Source organism: Papilio polytes, unplaced genomic scaffold (genome assembly GCF_000836215.1).
Source record: "Papilio polytes unplaced genomic scaffold, Ppol_1.0 DF824347.1, whole genome shotgun sequence".
Lineage (NCBI taxonomy): Eukaryota > Metazoa > Arthropoda > Insecta > Lepidoptera > Papilionidae > Papilio > Papilio polytes.
The window spans coordinates 142,559-163,315 of NW_013524857.1; the positions used below are offsets into that span (position 1 = coordinate 142,559).

The window sequence follows — 20,757 nt, forward strand, 5'->3', positions numbered from 1 at the left end:
TTTATAATATTAGTATGATTTAAAATTTAAGAGACTTTAATTTAAAAAAAATATGCTTCTAATATGCCTTTAGTTAAATTTCTTTAAGATTCTATTAATAAGCTATTGACATAAGATTGTAATTAAATAATTTTAAATGTAACTTATTTCGTTTAAAAGTTACATAATAAAACTACTAGATGGCGCTGTTACTAAAAAAATTGTCGTCATGCACCAGATATACGTTAAATTTTTGATCTGATCTGCGTATAGATTTTTTAAGCGTAATACAAGTTTTTTGTGGATAAACTTTTTCAAAGTTTCTACAACAACCAACACCCTTCAGAGAGTGTTCAGAGGGCCTTCTAATTAAACTTCAGCTGTTTTGTGGCGCGCGTTAATTGAGGTATTCATTATTACGCTTTAATCTGAATTTTCGTCCGCATCAGAAATAAAGTGGGACAGCAAATTCTGAGAGCGATTAAAAACTTTCTATGGTGTTTTTACACTACAGAAAGTCGACTCACAAATTTATTATTCTTACATCCTCACCCACAAAAGGTAGAGTCTCTAAAAAGAGAATCTAAATAACGTAGAGTCCCTTTAGTGACCTCAAATTGACCTTGAATGAGAAATTAAACACAAAATCTTCTAAATCTTATTTTATTTCCTTCTAAAATATTCCTTATATTATTCTATTACAAATTCACAGCAACGACTGACACGGCTCTCCATACATCATCAGCTATAGTTTGAATTTCTTCTCTAGGTACAATAACTCCATCTTGACCTCTTGGTACCACATCTATATTAAAGGTAAATAGTACTCCACCATTCCTCATATAGTCTGTACTTGTTCCTGACGCCCTATCTCCGTAAGCCACTGATGCTATATCCAGTTCATAGTTATCCTCCATAGTTTCAATCATTTTCATTCCTAAAATATGATGCTGGGCAAACAAACCACTTGCAGCTCTTTCATATTGCCAAGGGTAAGATATAAACCCACCATTATTTTGCAAAGATATATAAGCACGTATTCTTCTACCATATTCATCATGTAATGATTGTATTACACGACTTTCTACTTCAGAAAATGCACCAGTACCACCATAAATGTGACTGCATGGACTTGAACTTGTGTCTGAATTGAGCCAATCGATGTTGAAGTTACGATTTATATTCACACCGGGACAAATAGCACCTAAATTGCTTCTAGTACTTCTTGATTTCGTCCATAAACGTAGCTGAAAGTACCAAGTTACTTTAGTCATCTAACCTCAAATGATCTAGTATTTTTTATACAATAAGGTGACAAACGAGCAAGCGGCCACCTAAATCCGCCAACATGGCAAAGCGACCACTGCCCATAGACATCCGCAATTGCAGATTCGTTGTCTACCCTTAATCGACGGAGGAGGAGACGAACATAAAGAAGATATTTCCCATACCTATGCGTCTCCTCCACTGTCAAATCCACTTTCCCATCCAATCCTTTCCTTGTAAGAAAATGGCGGAGAAGGAAGGGACTAAAAACTCTGGTACCACACTCATCAGACGAAACGCGGAATTGCTTCCACTTCACGCCTGTCTTCTGTGTGGTCGTGGTATTGACCCATTCGTGCGAAGATGTTACAGCGAGCTCTACCACTGTTAAAGTATTTTTGAGTACTTCTATATTTGTATCGTTTTCGCTAATGAAATTAATACTTACATTAGTATGGGTATATTCATACCCATCAGGATTTAATATTGGAATAATGACCCATTCGAAGTTATTTAGAAATCTAGTGTCATTACTTTCTAAAAGTTTATTAATAATATTCAACGATGAAGGTATAGTAATCCATTGTCTAGGATTGATGCCGGCTTCTATAATTATAATAGGTTTATTGACTGTTGGTGTTAGATTTGTTAGCTTTATGTATACTAAAGGTCTTCCTTCAGCTGTAGTACCAGCTTCTATTACACTTAAATTTATCCCCGTTGAGTTTTCATATGTCGCTTCAAGTGCTCGGATATAATCTAGTATCTAAAAAATAAATTAAAATAAGTGTCCATACTTTTAAATTGTAGTCTATGGTATGTCTTTGAAAAGTGTCACTAGATGGCGCTGTATTTCAATCGTCTGTTAATAGATAATAGATGGCGTTAGTGGTTTCAAGATGGTTCTACAGCTTTATAGTAAAAAATTATAATTAGGATTTTGAACATATCTGATAAGAAAATTACCTGTGAATAACGATAGTAATCATTGAAAGTAAATGTGTTGTTATCACCACTTCTTAGTATGTCGGAAGACGCTTCTTCTCTCGTCGATAGGTACCTGCAAATGTACGCACGTGTTACATTGATTTTTAAATTTGATAGCTCTATTATTTAATAAGTAAAATGTCTCGTTCAGAAATAAATTTTGAAAATGTGAAATAAACGAGAAAGACCTCCTTGTATATATTTCTAGTAAAACTATTAAGCCAGTACAGAATGATTTCTTATACATCTCTAATCAAAGAAGAAAACAAGACTCAAAAATGTGGGAAAACCCATAGTGTTTGCTTAATTAGAAGATAAGATAAATAAATAATTAAAAGATAAATAAATAAATAACAAATTTATCAGTACATTTGTGCTGTAATGTGGTTTGAGATAAAATTGATAAAACTATTATGTAAAAACACATGGGGCCCTGAATGCGGTCAAATTTCGATTGCTAAAACTATAAGAGATGAATGAAATAATAGAAAATAATAGAACGGAGTACCGAGATGATGAAAGAGAGGTCGATCTGGTGAACGAAAATTAGGTCTGACTCTACATGTGTGTGATAAGGACAGAGATATGATGAACGGGACTTGAACAAACGTATTCAAATTATGTGTCAATGCTTAAGTACAAGTAACTTACTTATAAAAGAGAAAAACATTATGGAAAGGGCCGCGATCTGGAAAAAGAACAAGGGGAAGACCCAAAGCCCGGCAAGATGACATAATAAAAATAGCAGGGAAAGGATTGACTAGAGCCGCTACAAACAGGGAAAAGTGGTATCAAATGGAGGAGGCCTATAACCGGCAGGGGTCATGACAATAATTACTTATTTATGATATTTGTATAACACATCTATTTATAAAATGTATTGTAAAATGTTGTAACAAATAAAGGCTTATTAATTAATTAACTTACTTATAAACATCATCAATATAAATATCTTTTGCCACACCAAGTTCAGTAAGTCCCTCTTCGAACCAATTCGTTTGTGCTGGAGGTACCATAGCCTGACCAACAGTGTTATACTTAAGAGATGGTTTACGCCAGTAATCAATAAATTCGTTTTTAATTTTGTAGAAATTATCTTCTTGTTCTATATTATTGAATTTCACATTGTAAACTTTATAACTGAAAAGAGGAAACAGAAATGCATTTTAACATTTGATGTCAGAAAAGGATCTAAAGAATTTATTGAGAGAAATGTCTGCGCCAAGAAAATTTTCATATCTTAAACATTGGTTTAAGCCATCTCAATAGAGAGGTTTGATGACTTTTGCAGATTCTTTCGAGGACTAATAGTCTGTGAACTGATGCGATACTTCATAATAATTATAAATGCGAAAGTTTCCATGGATGGATGTTTGTTAGAGTTTGTAGCCTAAACGACTGAACGGAATTCGATGAAATTTGGTACAGATGTAGAGGATAGTCTGGAAAAACACATAGGCTTCACTTTGCTTTTTTTTTAATTCAACGCGGACGGAGTCGCGGGCATTTGTTTCTGCTAAGTTGCATGAGTCATGTTCATAGACTGATGGTAGATGGCGGTAGTGTGGAAGTAAACACGTTTCTCACGAACAATACATTTGTAACCACAAGGGTTTATAGTTATATTAAGATGCTTATATCTCCACTACCCTGACAGTTGGGTTAATAAATTATTGTGATACTATTCCATTCTCTTTGACCAAAAACAGACTACAATAATCCTAATTCAAGATTGACAGCACTTGGATGTCATGACTAGACTTTAAGAGCGCGCGCACACATTTGACTAAACTATAGCATAACTGTTGTGCGATTGTCAATTGTTTCGCAGACAATTCAACTGTTTAGTTGCATAACTAAAAATCGAGTAGTTTACGCGCCGCCATATTAGCTTATAGGAATCAAAACGAGACCTAAACAGTTATGCGATAGGTATATACAAATGTGTTTGCACGCTGTAAACATTATTTTGTCATACCATGTCATCAAATAGTCCGCCATGAATCAATATTAAAAATAATATCGAATACATACCCAATATATTCCTCATTTTTAGCACTAACTGTTAATATATTAAAAAGAAAAAGAAATGAAATTGCTTTTAACTTCGACATTTTAACACACGGTTTGCGATTGATGTAATTTACTATATCTATCAACTTCAAGTATCTTATCTTTTTTGATATACGAATTATCCTACGCTTAAAAAGATAAATCGACAAAACAGTTTTAATTGGGGTTTTTTTTTATTTAATTAGATAAAAATGTGTTTAAACATCTGTAACTCAAATTTTTTGCCCGAGAGGAATGCTTAATGCATACTGCCGTCCCCCTCAGTTATGTGGGATTCTCCTCTTGTGAGGCATACCCACTAACCCCTCGGTTCCTCCAAAGCATTGGCTGGGGCCACGGGCACGCTTAGAGCTCAAATATCCCCTAACTGAACCTCTATGAAACCCGAAAGCTATTTGTCATCAACAAAACAATAATAATAATATTTTTCTATATCTTTAGGCATTAATTTTTTTAACTTATTATCTGTTATTAGATTGCAGCAAACTGTATTGAAATAAAGTTAAAATAATTTAATTTGTGGTGGAAAATATCCGGCTCAAAGGACCATTAATTGCTTCAATTAAAACCATTAATAACGCCATCTATTAGTAACATTTGAATCTTCATCATTCACAACATTATACACTTTTTAACTAACTTTACAAACATTAAAATAAGGTGGACAAAAATAAATTCAACTTCCACAAGACAAAAGATGAGGCTTTCATCTTATTATTTTTCTTTCCTTTACATTTTCTTTTCACGTTTGTTATTTTCTTAACAAGGCTTAAAGAGGCCAAGTGTTTGTGTTTTAAAATAAAAATATTACTTTTATGAATAAAAGAGTAAAACAAGTGACTAAGGTATTGATCACATTGAACGTATGATTTGAATGAATGTATGAATTGAATGGTTATGAATTAGCTCACTATGAGTGTGTGAATGAAATGTAGTGTGCATCTAATTCATTTAATTTAGCGATCACAGCAGAAAAAACACATTTAGACACGTAATACCATGACAGGTAGATGCTTTCCACAGTCTATTTAGTTTGAACATACCCTTAGATGTCCATGGATAGTATTTCTTTTGTTAATGAAAGCAATTCATTTAAAATTCCTTTTATATTCAGACTAAAGCTAAACATTAGAGCAATGATTTCAAAGAGGACTTAGCAGAAAGAGGAAAAATTAACGACCCGTGGACAAGTAAAATTTTTTTTATCTATCCACTGGACTCATCTTCTCTCCGTCGCCTCTTCTTTACCATACTATTCTTTGTAGTTCTGTTCTGCTCTCATTCATATCTGCATCCGTACGATGTGATCCATCTGATGTTAACTCATTACAAAACTCAGAGTGACTTAAAGGCAGAAGGCGGGTGTTAACTATTGTACTGTTAATTACTTTCTGATAATAACCAGTGATTATTGTAAACAATGGGTGTACTAAAATGCAATTAAAAATCTCGTTAACTTACTAAGGTCGTACAAAATAATAATTTCAATAAAAACTTAATAAAGCTTACTTACTGCGTTGGCGCAGCGACCCGAAGTGGGTCTTGGCCGACACAAGAGACCGCCAGCCTCTTCTGTCCTGCGTCGTCGCCTACCAACCGATCGACTCTAACTCGCGTAGGTTCAGCTCTACGGCGTCTCGCCAGCGGTATCTGGGCCGGATGACAGGTCGGCAGCCAATCGATATTCCGAGATACGCTTTTTTGGCTCCACGATCCTCCCCATTCTCATCAAGTGGCTCAGCCAGCGAAGTCTAATATACCTAAATAAAGCTGGTTATACACCTTTTAAACCTAAAAACGCAACGTATCTGTCAAACTGTGTTTACAGTTTTGACTATACACGTCCGATTAACTGTTCAGTCTGACTGATCAGTTAAAACTATCATGACTAATGGTTCACCTAGCGTTTCTCGTTGTGGGTAAAGGTTGTTAAAGTGGTAATACATTTGTAAATACCACACATTTTTCTATGTAGAGATACTTTTAAATTCAACCGAAACTTAACACGGTTCAATATAATAAGTAACATTGTAAAATAACAATTTATGACTTAAGAAAAGTAATAAATGTGAGAGATATTAAAGCATTAGTATGAAGGATAAGTTTTGGGCCCGCTGCGATGAAAACAATTTTGCTGCGCTTTATCTCAAACTGGCTGTCGATCACACCGAAGTATTATAAATTGGAAGAAGTTATCATTAAGTTGTTTTTTTTTTATTCAAAGAAGTGTTTCAAATATTCATATGTAGAAAACTGAATTTAATTTTAAAATGATCTGGGGATTAAAATAAAAATCCTAATATTGATCATTTAAGATTGTTTGTTGACCAATTTTAAACAAAATTAACACAGTCATATTCCTAGTTATAAAATTTGTGTCATGTAAACGATAATATTTTCACACAAAAGCTATTATTCACTTTTTAGTAACGCAATTTAATAAACGGCATTGTAATAAACATCTACAAAAAAAATTGTAAATAAATTACTAAACAGTTTAAAGATTACATCACGGTGTGATGGGCGTCCAATTTTATTCCAAACTCGTCCCTCGCTTCCTCTTCCTTTCTTTAAACGACATATTCACATTTAAATTTATTGCGAAACTTCGAATAGTTAGGGGCTATAAGAAGCAATATATAAGTTGCTTTCATTGTTCTCGCTACTTGAAAGTTGCCACTATAAGGGCCGCGGTACACGAACTGCAAGTACTATAAACAGCATTACTGCTGTTAAAAAGTTAACATACTCGGTTGAAACTGTCCGTGTATGGTGACTTACTTTCCCACCCCCTTCCAAGTTTACAGGAGAGTTTACAAGTTACTCTGGCAATAAATATAGGAGACTTTACGAATTATTTGCTTTGTGATATCGCCCTCTTTAGCTACATAGTTCAAACCTTATTTTATAGAGAAACTTTTCCAATTTACGTTCCGCAAAGTAACCTTTACTTACTATCATAAGTAGTTAGAAAACACCTGGAATTTCGTCAATGAAAACACTAACAGCGCCTTTGACTAAACTATCGCAAAACTGTTTAGTCTCGCTATTTCTATGAGTTTCTATGGAGGTGCGCACATTACTCGATTTTTGGTTATGCAAATAAACAATTGAATTGGCAGCGAAACAATCGACGATCGCACATCAGTTGTGCGATAGTCGATTGTTACGTCGATTGTTCTTCTTTTTGTTATAAAAAACAAGTAAAGTATAGTATTGCAGAAAATCGGTGAATACGGTTGTTGTATTGACTTTTGTAAAAGGCCATGATAGCAATCATACTTCACACTAAGATTATAAACGCGAAAGTTTAGATGGATGTTTGTAAGAGTTTGTAGCCTAAACGGCTGAACGGATTTTAATGAAATTTGGTATAGGTGTAGAGGATAGTCTGAAAAAACACATAGGCTACTCATTTTTGTTTTATTTTTTAATTCCACGCGGCCGGAGTCGCGGGCGAAAGCTTGTGTGGTATATTTGAGACAAGCATAGAGACCTCTCTTGGTCTGTTGTTTTGTATATTTCAGTTATTGTCCAGTATAGTTTAATATCGAAATATTTGCCATAGTATTTTATTCTATTTCTTGTTTATGGCTCTCCCTCAGCGGATTGGGCCAGTGTCCAGAGCCACTGTAAAATTGTGAAGCGGCATTGTAACATTTCTGATTTACAAATACATTTTAGGAATACATACAGACATGTTCAGTCCATTCCACCAATGTGGTAGATATCAGTTGCAAACATTTATGATCAGACAAGAGGATGATAGTTAGCGGCTACTTTAATATATTTATAGAGCTGATAATCCCAACTACACAAGAAATATTAAACAAAATTGTTTTCTTAATCACGTGAATTACCAAAAAAATATTAACAGTTACTTTTACATACAATATTTTGCCCTAACAAACAATCAAACTAAAACAATAAAATGTAATTATGATATACTAACTGTAGCTCGCGACTTCACTCGCGTAAAATTTAAAAAATGTGAAGAATATAGAAGCTTATATTACTCACTGATAACGTAGCTTTTTAATGGTGAAAGAATTTTTGAAATCAGTCAAGTAGATTTTGAGTTATTTCAATACATATATAAATACAAATCTTTCCTCTTTATAATATTAGTATATATTATGATAGATTTATAAAAATACAAAAAACTAGTAATATAGCCAAAATACAGAAAATTAGTGCTTAAAAATTCTAAAACAGACAAACTTTGATATGAACAACTCTATAGATATCCCGAACAATTAAAAGCCGCGGTTTCCACTACGCTACGGATGAAATGTCTGTCGCATGCGCCTAGTGCTCCATGCAAGTGCACTCGACTGCCTATTGTTTTCGCGACCCCTCTGTTACATTCTCTACTCTATGGTAGTTCAGTGTTTATAAGTGGTTACATTATTGTACGTATTTATTACACAATGTGTAGCTAATTTCAATCCTGTTCCTTGCCTTGCATTCTCTTCCATACATCTCTATCATACGTGTTTCATCTTTTACATAATCTATACATGCTTAATGAGGAGGGATGAATCGCATGTTACAAGGAGAACGTTAGTTATGAGTGTGGAAGGGTATACCGGTAGAGGTAGGTGACATGATTATAAGGGGAGTGATGGCTAAGATGACGTATAGAGTTATGTGGAGGACATAAACCTATTGCGCCAACCCTACGGGTGTAGGATAAGGAGATGATGATGATGATGATGATGATGATGATGATGATGATGATGATAATCAATACATATTTTGTATGCATTTCTAGTAACTTTGTAGCCATCTATGACTTAAGGTCCTTCAAGAAGCCAATCACATTCTCAAAGGCCGGCAACGCATCTGCATTTCCTCTGGTTTTGTTGAAGTCCATCGACGTCGATGAACATCTCGGTGTTCTTGTTTCTCGTTTTTTTTTTATATAATATAAGGTGGCAAACGAGCAAGCGGCCTGAATCCACCGAAATGGAAGGCGACCGCTGCCCATAAACATCCGCAATAGCAGATGCGTTGCCTACCCTTAATTGACGGAGGAGAACATAAAGAGGTCATCGTTTGCCCCTTTCTTCCTCTACTATACTATTTTCGACTTTTTCTATAAAACTATAGTTTTCTAAAGAAAAAGTAGCTATTGGATATCACAAGTAGGCCACAAACACTCTACGTACGTCGTAAATTCCATCCCAGTAGCTTTTAACGAAGCTTCATAGTGAATCTAGAAATGACCACTTACGGTCTTAATGTAGACATAAAACGTTAAAAGGAAATAATCAATTAAAACTAAAGTACTAAAAGCGTAGGTCTAACCGTCAAATAATTAAAGCGGGCGCACACATTTTACTAAACTATCGCACAACTGTTGTATGATTGTCTATAATTTCGCAGGCAATACAGTTTAGTTGCACAACTAAAAATCGAGAAGTGTACCTTCATATAAGCTGAGAGACTGAACAGTTGTGCGACAGTTTAGTCAAAGATGTGCGCGCTCTAACATGCATTAGGCTTACTTGCATTGGATACAAGAAATATTAATAAATTAACAATCTTACTAATATAAATACGAAAGTTTAGATGGATGGATGTTTGTTAGAGTTTTAAGCCTAAACTGTTGAACAGATTTCGACAAAATTTGGCATCGATAGTCTAAAAAAACATGGGCTACTTATTTTTTTTAATTAGTTCCTGATGAACTCGCGGGCAAAAGCTATAGATTTTTTTAATCAGGTCTCTCTGCTTAAAATAAATGTTTTAAGTGAGGTGATTTTTTTGTATGAAAGCGAATGAATGCTGGAATAAATCGACTTGCAAATGGACCAATAGCTTAGATTAAAATAATCGCATTCGATTTAGCATATGAATAAAAAAATATGTCCTCTTTCCATCACCAAATTACCGGAAATTGCTGAGAACAGTCAGGTAATATTTAACAGAGTTGTTAGCGCTTTTAGTAGTTGAATGATAATAGCTTTTATAAAAAGCAATTATATTTATAAAAGCTTTTACGTCACCGCGCTCTGTCCCCACGTGGAGACAGATGAGAATAAAAAGTTTCATCCGTCCCACCTTTTGCGACGAGGACGGTGGGAACTTAATTTATTCCATAACGGTTCCATCAGTCACCTTATTGGTGATGGTGGGTTTAAAGTTTAAAGTTTTTAATAGTGGTAGAGCCTGCTTTAACATCTTAGCTCGAATACGTCGGCTCGCCCGGTGTAATACCACGACCACACAGAAGACAGGCGTGAAGTGGAAGCAATTTCCGTGTTTCGTCTGATGAGTGTGGTGCCGGAGGCCTAATTTAAGTCCCTTTCTCTTTACCATCCTTTTCTTATAAGGAGAGTATGGGAAGGGGAAGTGGATTTAGGACGGATAAAACTTGTTATTGTCATGTGGGGACAGAACGAGGTGACGGACGGGGACTAATCCGGTGAAAAAAAGTTTCTGGAGCTTTGTATACATGGTTATGTAGTTAACTGTCATCATCATCATCTTCCTCCTTATCCTACTCCCGTAGGGTCGGCACAACAGGTTTTTGTTCTCATAATAACTCTATCATACGTCATCTCAGTCATCACTCCCTTTTTGATCATGTCACCTTTTACGCAATCCATCTCTTTCTAGGTCTACTTCTACCGATGTACCCCTCCACAGTCATAACTAACGTTCTTATAACATACGATTTATCCCTCCTCATAACATGCCCATACAATGCTAACCTTTTACTCCTTACCTTCTCTACTACTGGGGCTACTCTCAAACTTCTCATTTCGTATCCACACATCCATCTTAACATTCTCGTATGCAGTTAACAGTATTGCTAATTTAAAGTATGCTCCGAGTCTACGAGGTACGTATTAAAATTACGACGTAGTGTAAAAAGTTTGAGGGGCACTTTACAACTTCGTTTAGATTATAACTAAGTTAGTTTTAATAATTTAGTGTGACACAAAAGTTAGCTAATTTAGTTTTAATATCCCGCACGACCCGTCCGATGTAATTATAATTTCGTTGTAAATAATGTTTATCTACGCTACGAGATAATTTAATTTCACATCCGAGCAAATTACAAAAGACAAATAAATTAACTTTCAACACTAATTATGACTTGATAAATTAACACCTAGAAGCATAGCTTAAATCTATACTCTATACTAAAAATGTAAAAAGAAAAGATTTGTATTTTGTATGTATTGTAATAACTCAAAAACTAATCGGCTGATTTCGAAAATTCTTACATCAATAAAAAACTAAGTTATCACTAAGCAACATCATACTAATATTATAAATGCGAAAGTTTAGATGGATGGATGGATGTTTGTTAGCGTTTGTAGCCCAAACGGCTAAACAGATCTCCATGAAATGTGACACAGGTTTAGAGCATAGTCTGGAAGAACATATAGGATACTTTTTATCCCGGGAATAGTTACGGTTCCCGTGGGATTCATTAATTTAACAGTGGTAGTGCCCGCTTTAACATCTTAGCACGAATGGGCCGGCACGCCCGGTGTAATACCACGACCACACAGAAGACAGGCGTGAAATGGAAGCAATTCCGTGTTTCGTCTGATGTGAGTGTGGTGCCGGAGGCCTAATTTAAGTCCCTTTCCCTTTACCACCCTTTTCTTATAGAGGTTGGGAAGAGGAAGTGGATTTGACGGTGGAGGAGAAGCATAGGAAGGGGAAATATCCTCTTTATGTATGTCTCCTCCTCCGTCGGATAAGGGTAGGCAACGCATCTGCAATTGCAGATGTCTATGGGCAGCGGTCGCTTCGCCATTTTGGCGATTTCAGGTGGCCGCTTGCTTGTTTGCCACCTTATGTTATAAAAAAAAATTAGTTTTTTAATGTTTACTCGATCATTCCGCAACGGTTCAACATATCTTATTGAAATTTGGAACAGATGTAAAACAAAGTCTGGAGTATACATGGGATAAGCTTCATCTCCGAGAAATGTCTGGTTCCCGAGGGATATGTAGCTTTTTGAAATTTGTATAGTTCGTATACTTTCTAATACCACGCGGACGAAGTCGCGAGCAACGTATTGTATAAGATTCGAAAATTATGTCGGTTCAAGATTTTTCTATGTATTAGTTCAAATTCATTAACCAATACTCAGAAAAAGTATACATCTCGCACTCTCGGCATTTATTTTTAAACAAACTTCAAAATGATTTGAACGATGTTCAGATTAAAATTAAAAAAGTTCGTAATAATCGGTGCAAAAGAAAGCGCCGTGAAGCATTAATAAAATAATCAACCAAATTGAAATCTGGAGCCACGCCTCCGCGATCACAGGCCGACGAAATCGTATAATAAAATTATTAGAGCTAAGAATTTTGTATACTTCGCTGATTTATAACAACGTCGTTATTAAAAGGAAATAATTTAACGCTGGTTATTTTCATAAACAATTTTATCAGAAAACTAGCTTTCGCCCGCGACTCCGTCCGCGTGGATTAACAAAAAAACTAAGTAACCTAAGTGTTTTTCCAAACTACATGTATGCCAAATTTCATCGACATCCGTTCAGCCGTTTAGGCTACAAACTCTAACAAACATCCATCCATCTAAACTTTCCCATTTATAACATTAGTAAGAAGTAAGATAGTAAGATTGAAGACCAAAAATAGTGCGCAGTGAAATAATTAAAGAACTAAAAGTTTTGTTTGAGGCTTAATTTTAAACCTATTGTAATTTGCAATTCGTACCTAACCTGCGATTGGAAACAAATCAATGTACCGGAGGCCTAATTTTAGTACCGTTCCAATCCCATCTTTCTCTGATAGTGTGTCAAAGAATTTGTCGCATTAAAAATGCCAAATTTTAAAATAGTAAAGGTCAATCAGGAACATTAAAGGAGCCTAATTTTAGTCCCTTTTCCTTTCCACCCTTTTCTTATGAGGAAAGGATGGGAAGGAAAAGTGGATTTGACGGTGGAGGAGACGTAAAGGAAGGGGAAATGTCCTCTTTATGAGCGTCTCCTCCTCCGTCAATTAAGGGTAGGCAGCGCATCTGCAATTGCGGATGTTTATGGGCAGCGGTCGCAATCCATTTCGGTGGATTCAGTGGCCGCTTGCTTGTTTGCCAACTTATAAAATAAAGGAGTAATTTGAAAAGCAGTATTATTGTTCGTCGACAATAGCTTTGAACGATATCTGTAACACAATAGAATTGTTCGTTTCGGATATTATCGAATTGGGTCACAACATTCGTTTGATGTTTTCCTGAAGCTTGGTTTTCATACACCAAGAAATTGCTTTGATTCTGTTTTGATAAAATATTTCCCATTAGTAGTTAATTTAAATGTTATTCTGAAAGTAAATATTTATTCAAATTTATGTATAAAAGTAATAGATTATAATAATTAATTCTAGGAATATGCATAAGTTGTACCAAGAGACGTAGTTGTTGATGTTATTGGTGAATTATGCCGACATTTTGTACAATCAATATGATTGGACCACGTCATATCATATTCACTTTCCGTATAGTTACACGAAAAAGGCTTTATACAGCCCCTTGGTTGATTATCTCCGAATATTGTGCAGATTTTCTTTAAATACCAATTGTCCTCGACTTCGAATATCGTGTTCCTAGGTCCAATTTCAACAAGAGGACTCGCATCTATACCGATTTGGTGGAACTTCGAAGCGGCGAAACTTGCTAGAGATCCCTTAGTTATGATGCAATGTCTCAACCTTTCTGTGTCCAAACCGGTGTCACAAATGCATATATCATTCGAATTACCTGTGGGGAAGAAATTGTATTCAGCTACTAATTTTTGTAACCTTTGTATAAATGATACACCTCGTAAAATTTTACACCTTGTATACATTTACACGTTGTATACATTGTGTAATTCAGACCTAATTTGTGTAGGGCAAGTGTTATTTCGAATGTATACTAGTATTGCTTACCAATGTTAATCATTCCCTTCTTTACTAAGTAGTTAATTAAGCAAAATACGACATTAATGGGGTCAGAGCTTAAGGTTCATTATGCCTTTAGCCACGCTGCATTTGATAGCTACATATCATTGGATTCTTTACAGATTGTATCACAATGTAATTCTTTACGTTAAGAAAATTTATGTTGAATTTTTTTTTATATACTATAAGATGGCAAACGAGCAAGCGGCCACCTCAATCCACCGAAATGGAAAGTGACCGCTGCACATAAACATCCGCAATTGCAGATGCGTTGCCTATCCTTAGTTGACGGAGGAGGAGACGCACATAAAGATTACATTTCCCCTTCCTATGCGTCTCCTCCACCGTTAAATCCACTTTTCCTTCCCATCTTTCCTCTTAAGAAAAGGGTTGAAAGGGAAAGGGACTAAAATTAGGCGTCCGGAACCACACTCATCAAACGAAACGCAGAATTACTTCCACTTCACGCCTGTTTTCTGTGTGGTCGTGGTATTGCACCGGGCTAGCCACTGTTAAAAATTTGTGTTACTGTTAAAAGTTATGTAAAAATTACCTTCTGCTTCACATTTCAGGAACTGCGCTTGAAGGAATGTGTTGAGCCTTAGTTCGTTAAGCGCACACATTTGAGGTACAGTGTACCTGCCACTTCCTAGCAGGTAATAATCGACTACAACCTCACCCCCAATGTTGTCTATCAGCCAGGGGTAAGTCTTGCTAAAAAACTTGGTATCTTTGTACACATCTCCGTAGACTGAAATTACATATGTACAATCGTTTCGATGTAATATATTTAAAAGTAATACTAGTGTTAATATCATTTCTAAGAATTACGGTAATAGAAAATTAATAGAAATGGAAGAGTATACACGTGTAGCAAAACTTATATCCTGTTTGATGGTATTTTACTAATTAGTTAGATATTTTTATAACCTATAAAAAATCTTTTTTATATTACTTGTTATGACAAAACTACGTAAAAGAATTTAGGGTTCGCTATTGTAGGTAATATATGCTGTAGATATTATTGTGTACTTTATAATATTTCGAGTAGTTAAAATAGGGCGTAGGGCGCCCAGGGCTTCTAACAGAAAGGGGCGATAGAGAACAGTTAAATTACTCCATAACACTCTTAAGGTATTTTTTAGAGAGTTCATTATAATCAGTGCCGGTTCTAACCCTACTAGCGCCCTGGGCAAGGTTTCTGACGATTTTCCATGACTAAGGGAGAGGGCGTTAAGAGTATTAGTTGAGTGTTATCGCAAACTTGTATCGCCCTTAGTCAAATGTCGAGGGCGGTTGCCCATTTCTACCCTACACTATTATTGGTCCTTTATAAATATGTAGTGGTTATTTTCTAATTATTTTGTAGATTTATTATCTATATCTATACTATTATAATAAAGCGTAAACACACACTTCTTTGTTGCCTAAGATGTCAGCAATTACAGCATATTTTTTAATAATTCTTTTTTTAATAAAAAGCTCTACACTTACGTCACGCTTTAGGCTATATATTTTCACGCTATTAAACATAGGGGGTAAATAATTAGGATAAAAACCCTAGTGTGGGAAAGAGACCATAAGTTGCTGCCAACATCAAGCAAGATTGCCAAGGTTTGTCATGTCATGTCATTTTGACATTTTCTATTGATAATTTGACAAATGTAAACAATAAAATGAAATTTTCACAATTTCATGCGGATGAAGCCGCACGGGAACATCTAGTCTATACGAAGCCTGGTTGATTTTCTTGTTTTTTTTTTAATTGTAAAAATGATTTAAAAGAATTCAAACACAACAATTTACAGTATTTCAGCAATAAAATGAAACATTAAAGGAAATGTCGCTGCGAGACGCTTAGTATGACAATAAAACAATTTTATGTCATTCGCGTAATAACACTTTACGACTTCAATGGCAATTTGATATTTAGAAAACAATATTGCAATTAATTATACATACTAGCTTTTACCAGTGGCTTTACCGAGTTATAGTCTAAAACATCCTAATTAAACAAACACTAAAGTACAAGATAAAATAATAAACAAACGCATTACGAATTGTAAAGGAACTTAAAAAAACTGTACATATAATAAAATTGTATTAATGTCTGTTTATAATATCAAAAGAAATATTCCAGATTTCGGGAAGATGATGTATTTGCGTTGCTGATCACGGAAATCGCCATTTTTTTTGTCTGTCTGTTTGTCCGCAAGCCGCGTTTGTTCCGGGTAATCTAAGAAACGGCTGGGCCGATTTCGACCAGACTTTCACTGAAGGGTAGCCGACAAAGACGGGCACGTTATAGGCTACTTTTTATCTCAGTATTGAATTTTTATCTTAGTATAGAAGTCGCGGGCAACAACTAGTCTACTCATAAAATTGATCTATACTATTGTAAAGGTTATCATCATTCGATAAGCGAAATAATTTTCAATTGGATAATTTTGAATATATTTATTTAGAAAAAAATATTCCATCCCCGAAATCCTTCACTTCCTAAAAGTTAGACAAACAAGGATAATTACTCGTTCTGCTCACCCCACTTTTAAAATTCGATTTGTTGGAAGCGATTAGAAGGAGCGACGATTCAAACAGCCATTCCCAAAGTTTGCGAAATAATAATCACTGCTACGGCACTTGTGATTTAATGTCTGCTATCCCATTATTTGGGGCCACGAAAATAGCGTATCATGGCCAGTCACAATTTATGTCCCACTTACAGTAAGATATTTTTGTTCATAATAATAAACATAAAAGAGTTTATAGCCTAAACGGATCTTGATGAAATTTGACATAAATGTAGAGCAAAGTCTGGAAAATTATATAGGCTATTTAATTTTTTTAAGACCACGCCAACGAAATCGCGGGCGAAAGCTAGTTTAATAATATATTTTAAAACCTTTCACTTATTGATTGACATTTTGTATTCAAAACTAATAAAAAAAACATAAAAAAACGCATCTATGTACCTAGATTTAGCCATTTTTGTGGCCCCAATCTCTTGAAGCGTTTTATGAGTCGAAGACGAGCATTTAGGAGGATTAATGGTGTTATCCTTCATTCGATAATTTCGAAAGGGCGTCCTCGATTACTTACAATTGTCTTCAAAATCAATATCTACTTGAAGTGTTTTAGTTTTTTTTAAACGTCATTATCATTATTTAAAAATGTGCAAGTATATCCAAATATATGTTGCTTGCACGGTTAATATCAAAAGACATGTATATAAATATGTTAATGCAAAGGATACAAATTAAACATTTTTTTCCTATACCTTTTAATATTAACCACATTTTAAGGTAATAAAATTTTAGTGTTCAAATTCACAAATATTGAAATCAGAAATTAGCGCCATCTACATGTCAGATGTGAATCTTTTAAGAATGTGAATTTTTCGTAGATCTTGCTATTCCACAGTAGATGGCACTGTTGTCAAAGACTATGAAAGCAAGTTAGTTCACAAATTATATGGGAAACTATGATAAACATTTCTATTTGAGGCAACTATTGCGTAAATAAAAATTCTTCCGATAAATAACTTTAAAATAAAAGTATTTAAAATTAATATGTTGCTGAACAATTTAAATAAATCAGTTTTGTATAGCGCCATCTATTGCTGTAAAAGGAGTAAAAAAATGTATTTTTTCTTTTCAATAAGAGATGGCAGCTTCGTTAAATTATTAATTGACAAGAAAATAATAATAATAAGCAAGCACGTGTTCATAACGCCATCAACAAAATTTTTCATTAGATTTGTTGGTGTACTATACGTCCGATAGAGGCGCTACATGATTTTTTAATGTTTTTATTTATCGATATAAGCACCTTTCTTATTACTCGCTTCATATAACTTCAATCTATTAACTGCTAAAATAGCTTTATTTTTTAGTTTAGTAGACTCAATATTTCCGGGCGTTCAAAAGGAAAGAAAAAAAAAATTCATCGTGCCGCAGCTCGCATTGTTAGGCCGGGTTACAGGCGTGAGAATGTAGATACCTAAATTAATTTATGTTTCAGGCCAATGTAAAATTGAACTGCAGTCGAGTTTAGCATAGTTTAAACTCCACAGTTATGTTCAGAACTTGGTATATGTTGTAGATGTGCATTGTACAAGTTTGCAAGTCGACTCGCAATGGTATGCTAAACAACTCAAGTCTTGTTCGTAGTTTGTTTACCACTTCCACTATTATTTTATCTATCGCCGCAATTAGAGTAGAATTTCACTGCACTCTTAATTAATACTCTTTAATATCAACCAGCTTAATGAATAAAAATCTAGAACACAACATTAAAATCTAGATATAAAAATAGAACACATTTATGTATTACCAGATTCAAACTTAATGCAGGCTCGTGATATCTAGTCGATGTCAGGAAAACTGAAAGCATGCAATTGTACTCTGTCTTTTTCAAAATCCCGAGCCGTTATTATATTTGAATAGGACTATGGCAGAATGTTCGTGTAATTTGAGGATAACAAAAGCGCGTGGAATACCAGGCGCATTGCGCGGACAATGGCAATTATATAGGCCAATACTTCATTGCTATTATAACGGGGACTTCCTCGTAATGTAGTCTAGATGTTGCTATTGCGGTTATTTTACTAGAATTTTTAGTTCATAATAATGCAAACTTAGGAGAAAAATATACTTTTTATGTATTTTTATAATATAAGGTGGCAAACGAGCAAGCGGCCACCTGAATCCACCGAAATTGAAGCGACCGCTCCCCAATAACATCCGCAATTGCAGATTGCCTTGCCTACCATTAATTGACGGAGGAGGAGACGCACATAAAGAGGACGTTTCCCTTTCCTATGCGTCTCCTCCACCGTGTAATCCACCTTTCCTTCCCATCCTTTCCTCTTAAGTAAAGGGTGGAAAGGGAAAGGGACTAAAATTAGGCCTCCGGCACCACACTCATCAAACAAAACGCGGCATTGTTTCCACTTCACGCCTGTTTTCTGTGTGGTCGTGGTATTACACCGGGCGAGCCGGCCTATTCGTGCAAAGATGTTAAAGCGGGCTCTACCACTGTTAAGAGTCTGTAAGAATTAATTAAAGTATACTAAACCAACTTTAAAATCTTAGAATGCATTTGTAACATGTTATGCGTGGTTCCCACTTTACCAGAACTGTTGGATAGTTGCGACAGCCAGTTATAATTTGTATGGACTCGATGATGCCAGTTAGCGTTGACACTGTGCCAGTTGATTGCCTGGCCAAGTGTGAACCGCGCAGTAAGATATCATACTTAAGTAAACATTTTAAACTATAGTTATTATTACTTTATTTTCGCTACCATATTAAACTAAGTGCTTCATCATTCAAAATGTCTTCTATTCCATATAAATATCCGACATTCGACAAATTCGTTTAAACAAGAGAGCTTTCAAAACGTCACCTGTCAAACTTTTACCTCCGCCGCATTGAAAGGATGCACTGAAATTTCATACAAAGTCTAAAAGCTGTACTGTGGTATCAAATTCGTTGAACTACGAACTCCGGGATGACGTCACTTCGCTCACAAGATGGCGGATTTGGATTTTATTTCGTCTTTGTTGTCTTGCTTTTCATTATCTTATTAAATTTTAATTTTGATTTGAATTTACATTGTATATTTTTTTAATGAGAATTTTGTTTTAAATAATCATTTCAAGTGTCGGAATATAGTTAATCGGATTCATCTTAAAGATAATATAAAAATAAAATAAAAAGTACTTCATTGTCATCATATACAATAATATTTTTAATAACGAATAAACTTACTTAAACTTAAAACTAGCGGAGCAATTAAAAAAATTCCTTTGCAATTATAAAGCTTATAAAACATTAGAAAGTATTATTAGATGGGCTGTATTTATAACATTTTTTTTAGTTCTCTGCAGAAGAAATCGCAGGATGAATCCTTAAAAAATCTGTTTTCCTTTATTCCTTGTTACGATTTCAATATAGTACAAGGTAACATCACAAACGTAAATTGGAATATTGCTGCATTCTCCTTCAGCATTGGAATTGCTATTAAACGAAATTCGATTTACAATCATAGCTCACGAGTAAAGGGAAATCGAGTATCTGTATCTAATTTATCTTGTTAGATATTTAAAATCTATACATTATAATAAAGCGTAAACACACATCTTTGTTGCCTAAGATCTCAGCAATTACTGCATATTTTTAAATAATTCTTTTTTTTAATAAAAAGCCCTACACTTACGTCACGCTTTAGGCTATATATTTTCACGCCATTAAACTTAGGGGGTAAATGTTTTGGATGAAAATCCCTAATGTGGGAAAGAGACCATAAGTTGCTGTCAACATCATGGCAGCAATCATGCTGGGGGATCACGCCATAGAAAGGTAATTGGTATTTTGACATTTGCAATTAAGAATTTGACAAATGCAAGCAACAAAATATTTTTGTTATAATTTCATGCGGATGAAGTCGCACGGGAACAGCTAGTACTATTACGAGTACAATGAAGCGTAAACACACATCTTTGTTGCCTAAGATCTCA

General features: G+C 34.8%; 2 protein-coding genes across 2 annotated transcripts; both read right to left on the minus strand.

The window, feature by feature from the left end:
• Window positions 1-626: 626 nt before the first annotated feature.
• LOC106099645 (carboxypeptidase B-like) lies at window positions 627-4,346 on the minus strand. The gene is made up of 5 exons (XM_013278247.1): window positions 4,267-4,346; window positions 3,160-3,372; window positions 2,212-2,305; window positions 1,694-2,011; window positions 627-1,226 (listed from the first exon to the last, which is right to left on the minus strand). Exons 1-5 carry the CDS (start codon window positions 4,344-4,346, stop codon window positions 678-680), a joined length of 1,254 nt encoding a protein of 417 aa, XP_013133701.1. The 3' UTR covers window positions 627-677.
• Window positions 4,347-13,678: 9,332 nt separating this feature from the next.
• LOC106099593 lies at window positions 13,679-15,055 on the minus strand. Its single transcript, XM_013278174.1, has 2 exons — window positions 14,791-15,055; window positions 13,679-14,055 (listed from the first exon to the last, which is right to left on the minus strand). Exons 1-2 carry the CDS (start codon window positions 15,053-15,055, stop codon window positions 13,679-13,681), a joined length of 642 nt encoding a protein of 213 aa, XP_013133628.1.
• Window positions 15,056-20,757: the final 5,702 nt, after the last annotated feature.

What these genes read in the sequence shown, in the direction of transcription:
- LOC106099593 (XM_013278174.1), bottom strand. Translation starts at nt 15,055, where the DNA reads ATGATATTAACACTAGTATTACTTTTAAATATATTACATCGAAACGAT. An exon ending in CCTGAAATGTGAAGCAGAAG is followed by an intron (nt 14,056 to 14,790) that starts GTAATTTTTACA and finishes TCTTCCCCACAG; the next exon opens with GTAATTCGAATGATATATGC.
- LOC106099645 (XM_013278247.1), bottom strand. Translation starts at nt 4,346, where the DNA reads ATGTCGAAGTTAAAAGCAATTTCATTTCTTTTTCTTTTTAATATATTA. An exon ending in AAAAATGAGGAATATATTGG is followed by an intron (nt 3,373 to 4,266) that starts GTATGTATTCGA and finishes TCCTCTTTTCAG; the next exon opens with TTATAAAGTTTACAATGTGA. An exon ending in ATGAATATACCCATACTAAT is followed by an intron (nt 1,227 to 1,693) that starts GTAAGTATTAAT and finishes TGGTACTTTCAG; the next exon opens with CTACGTTTATGGACGAAATC.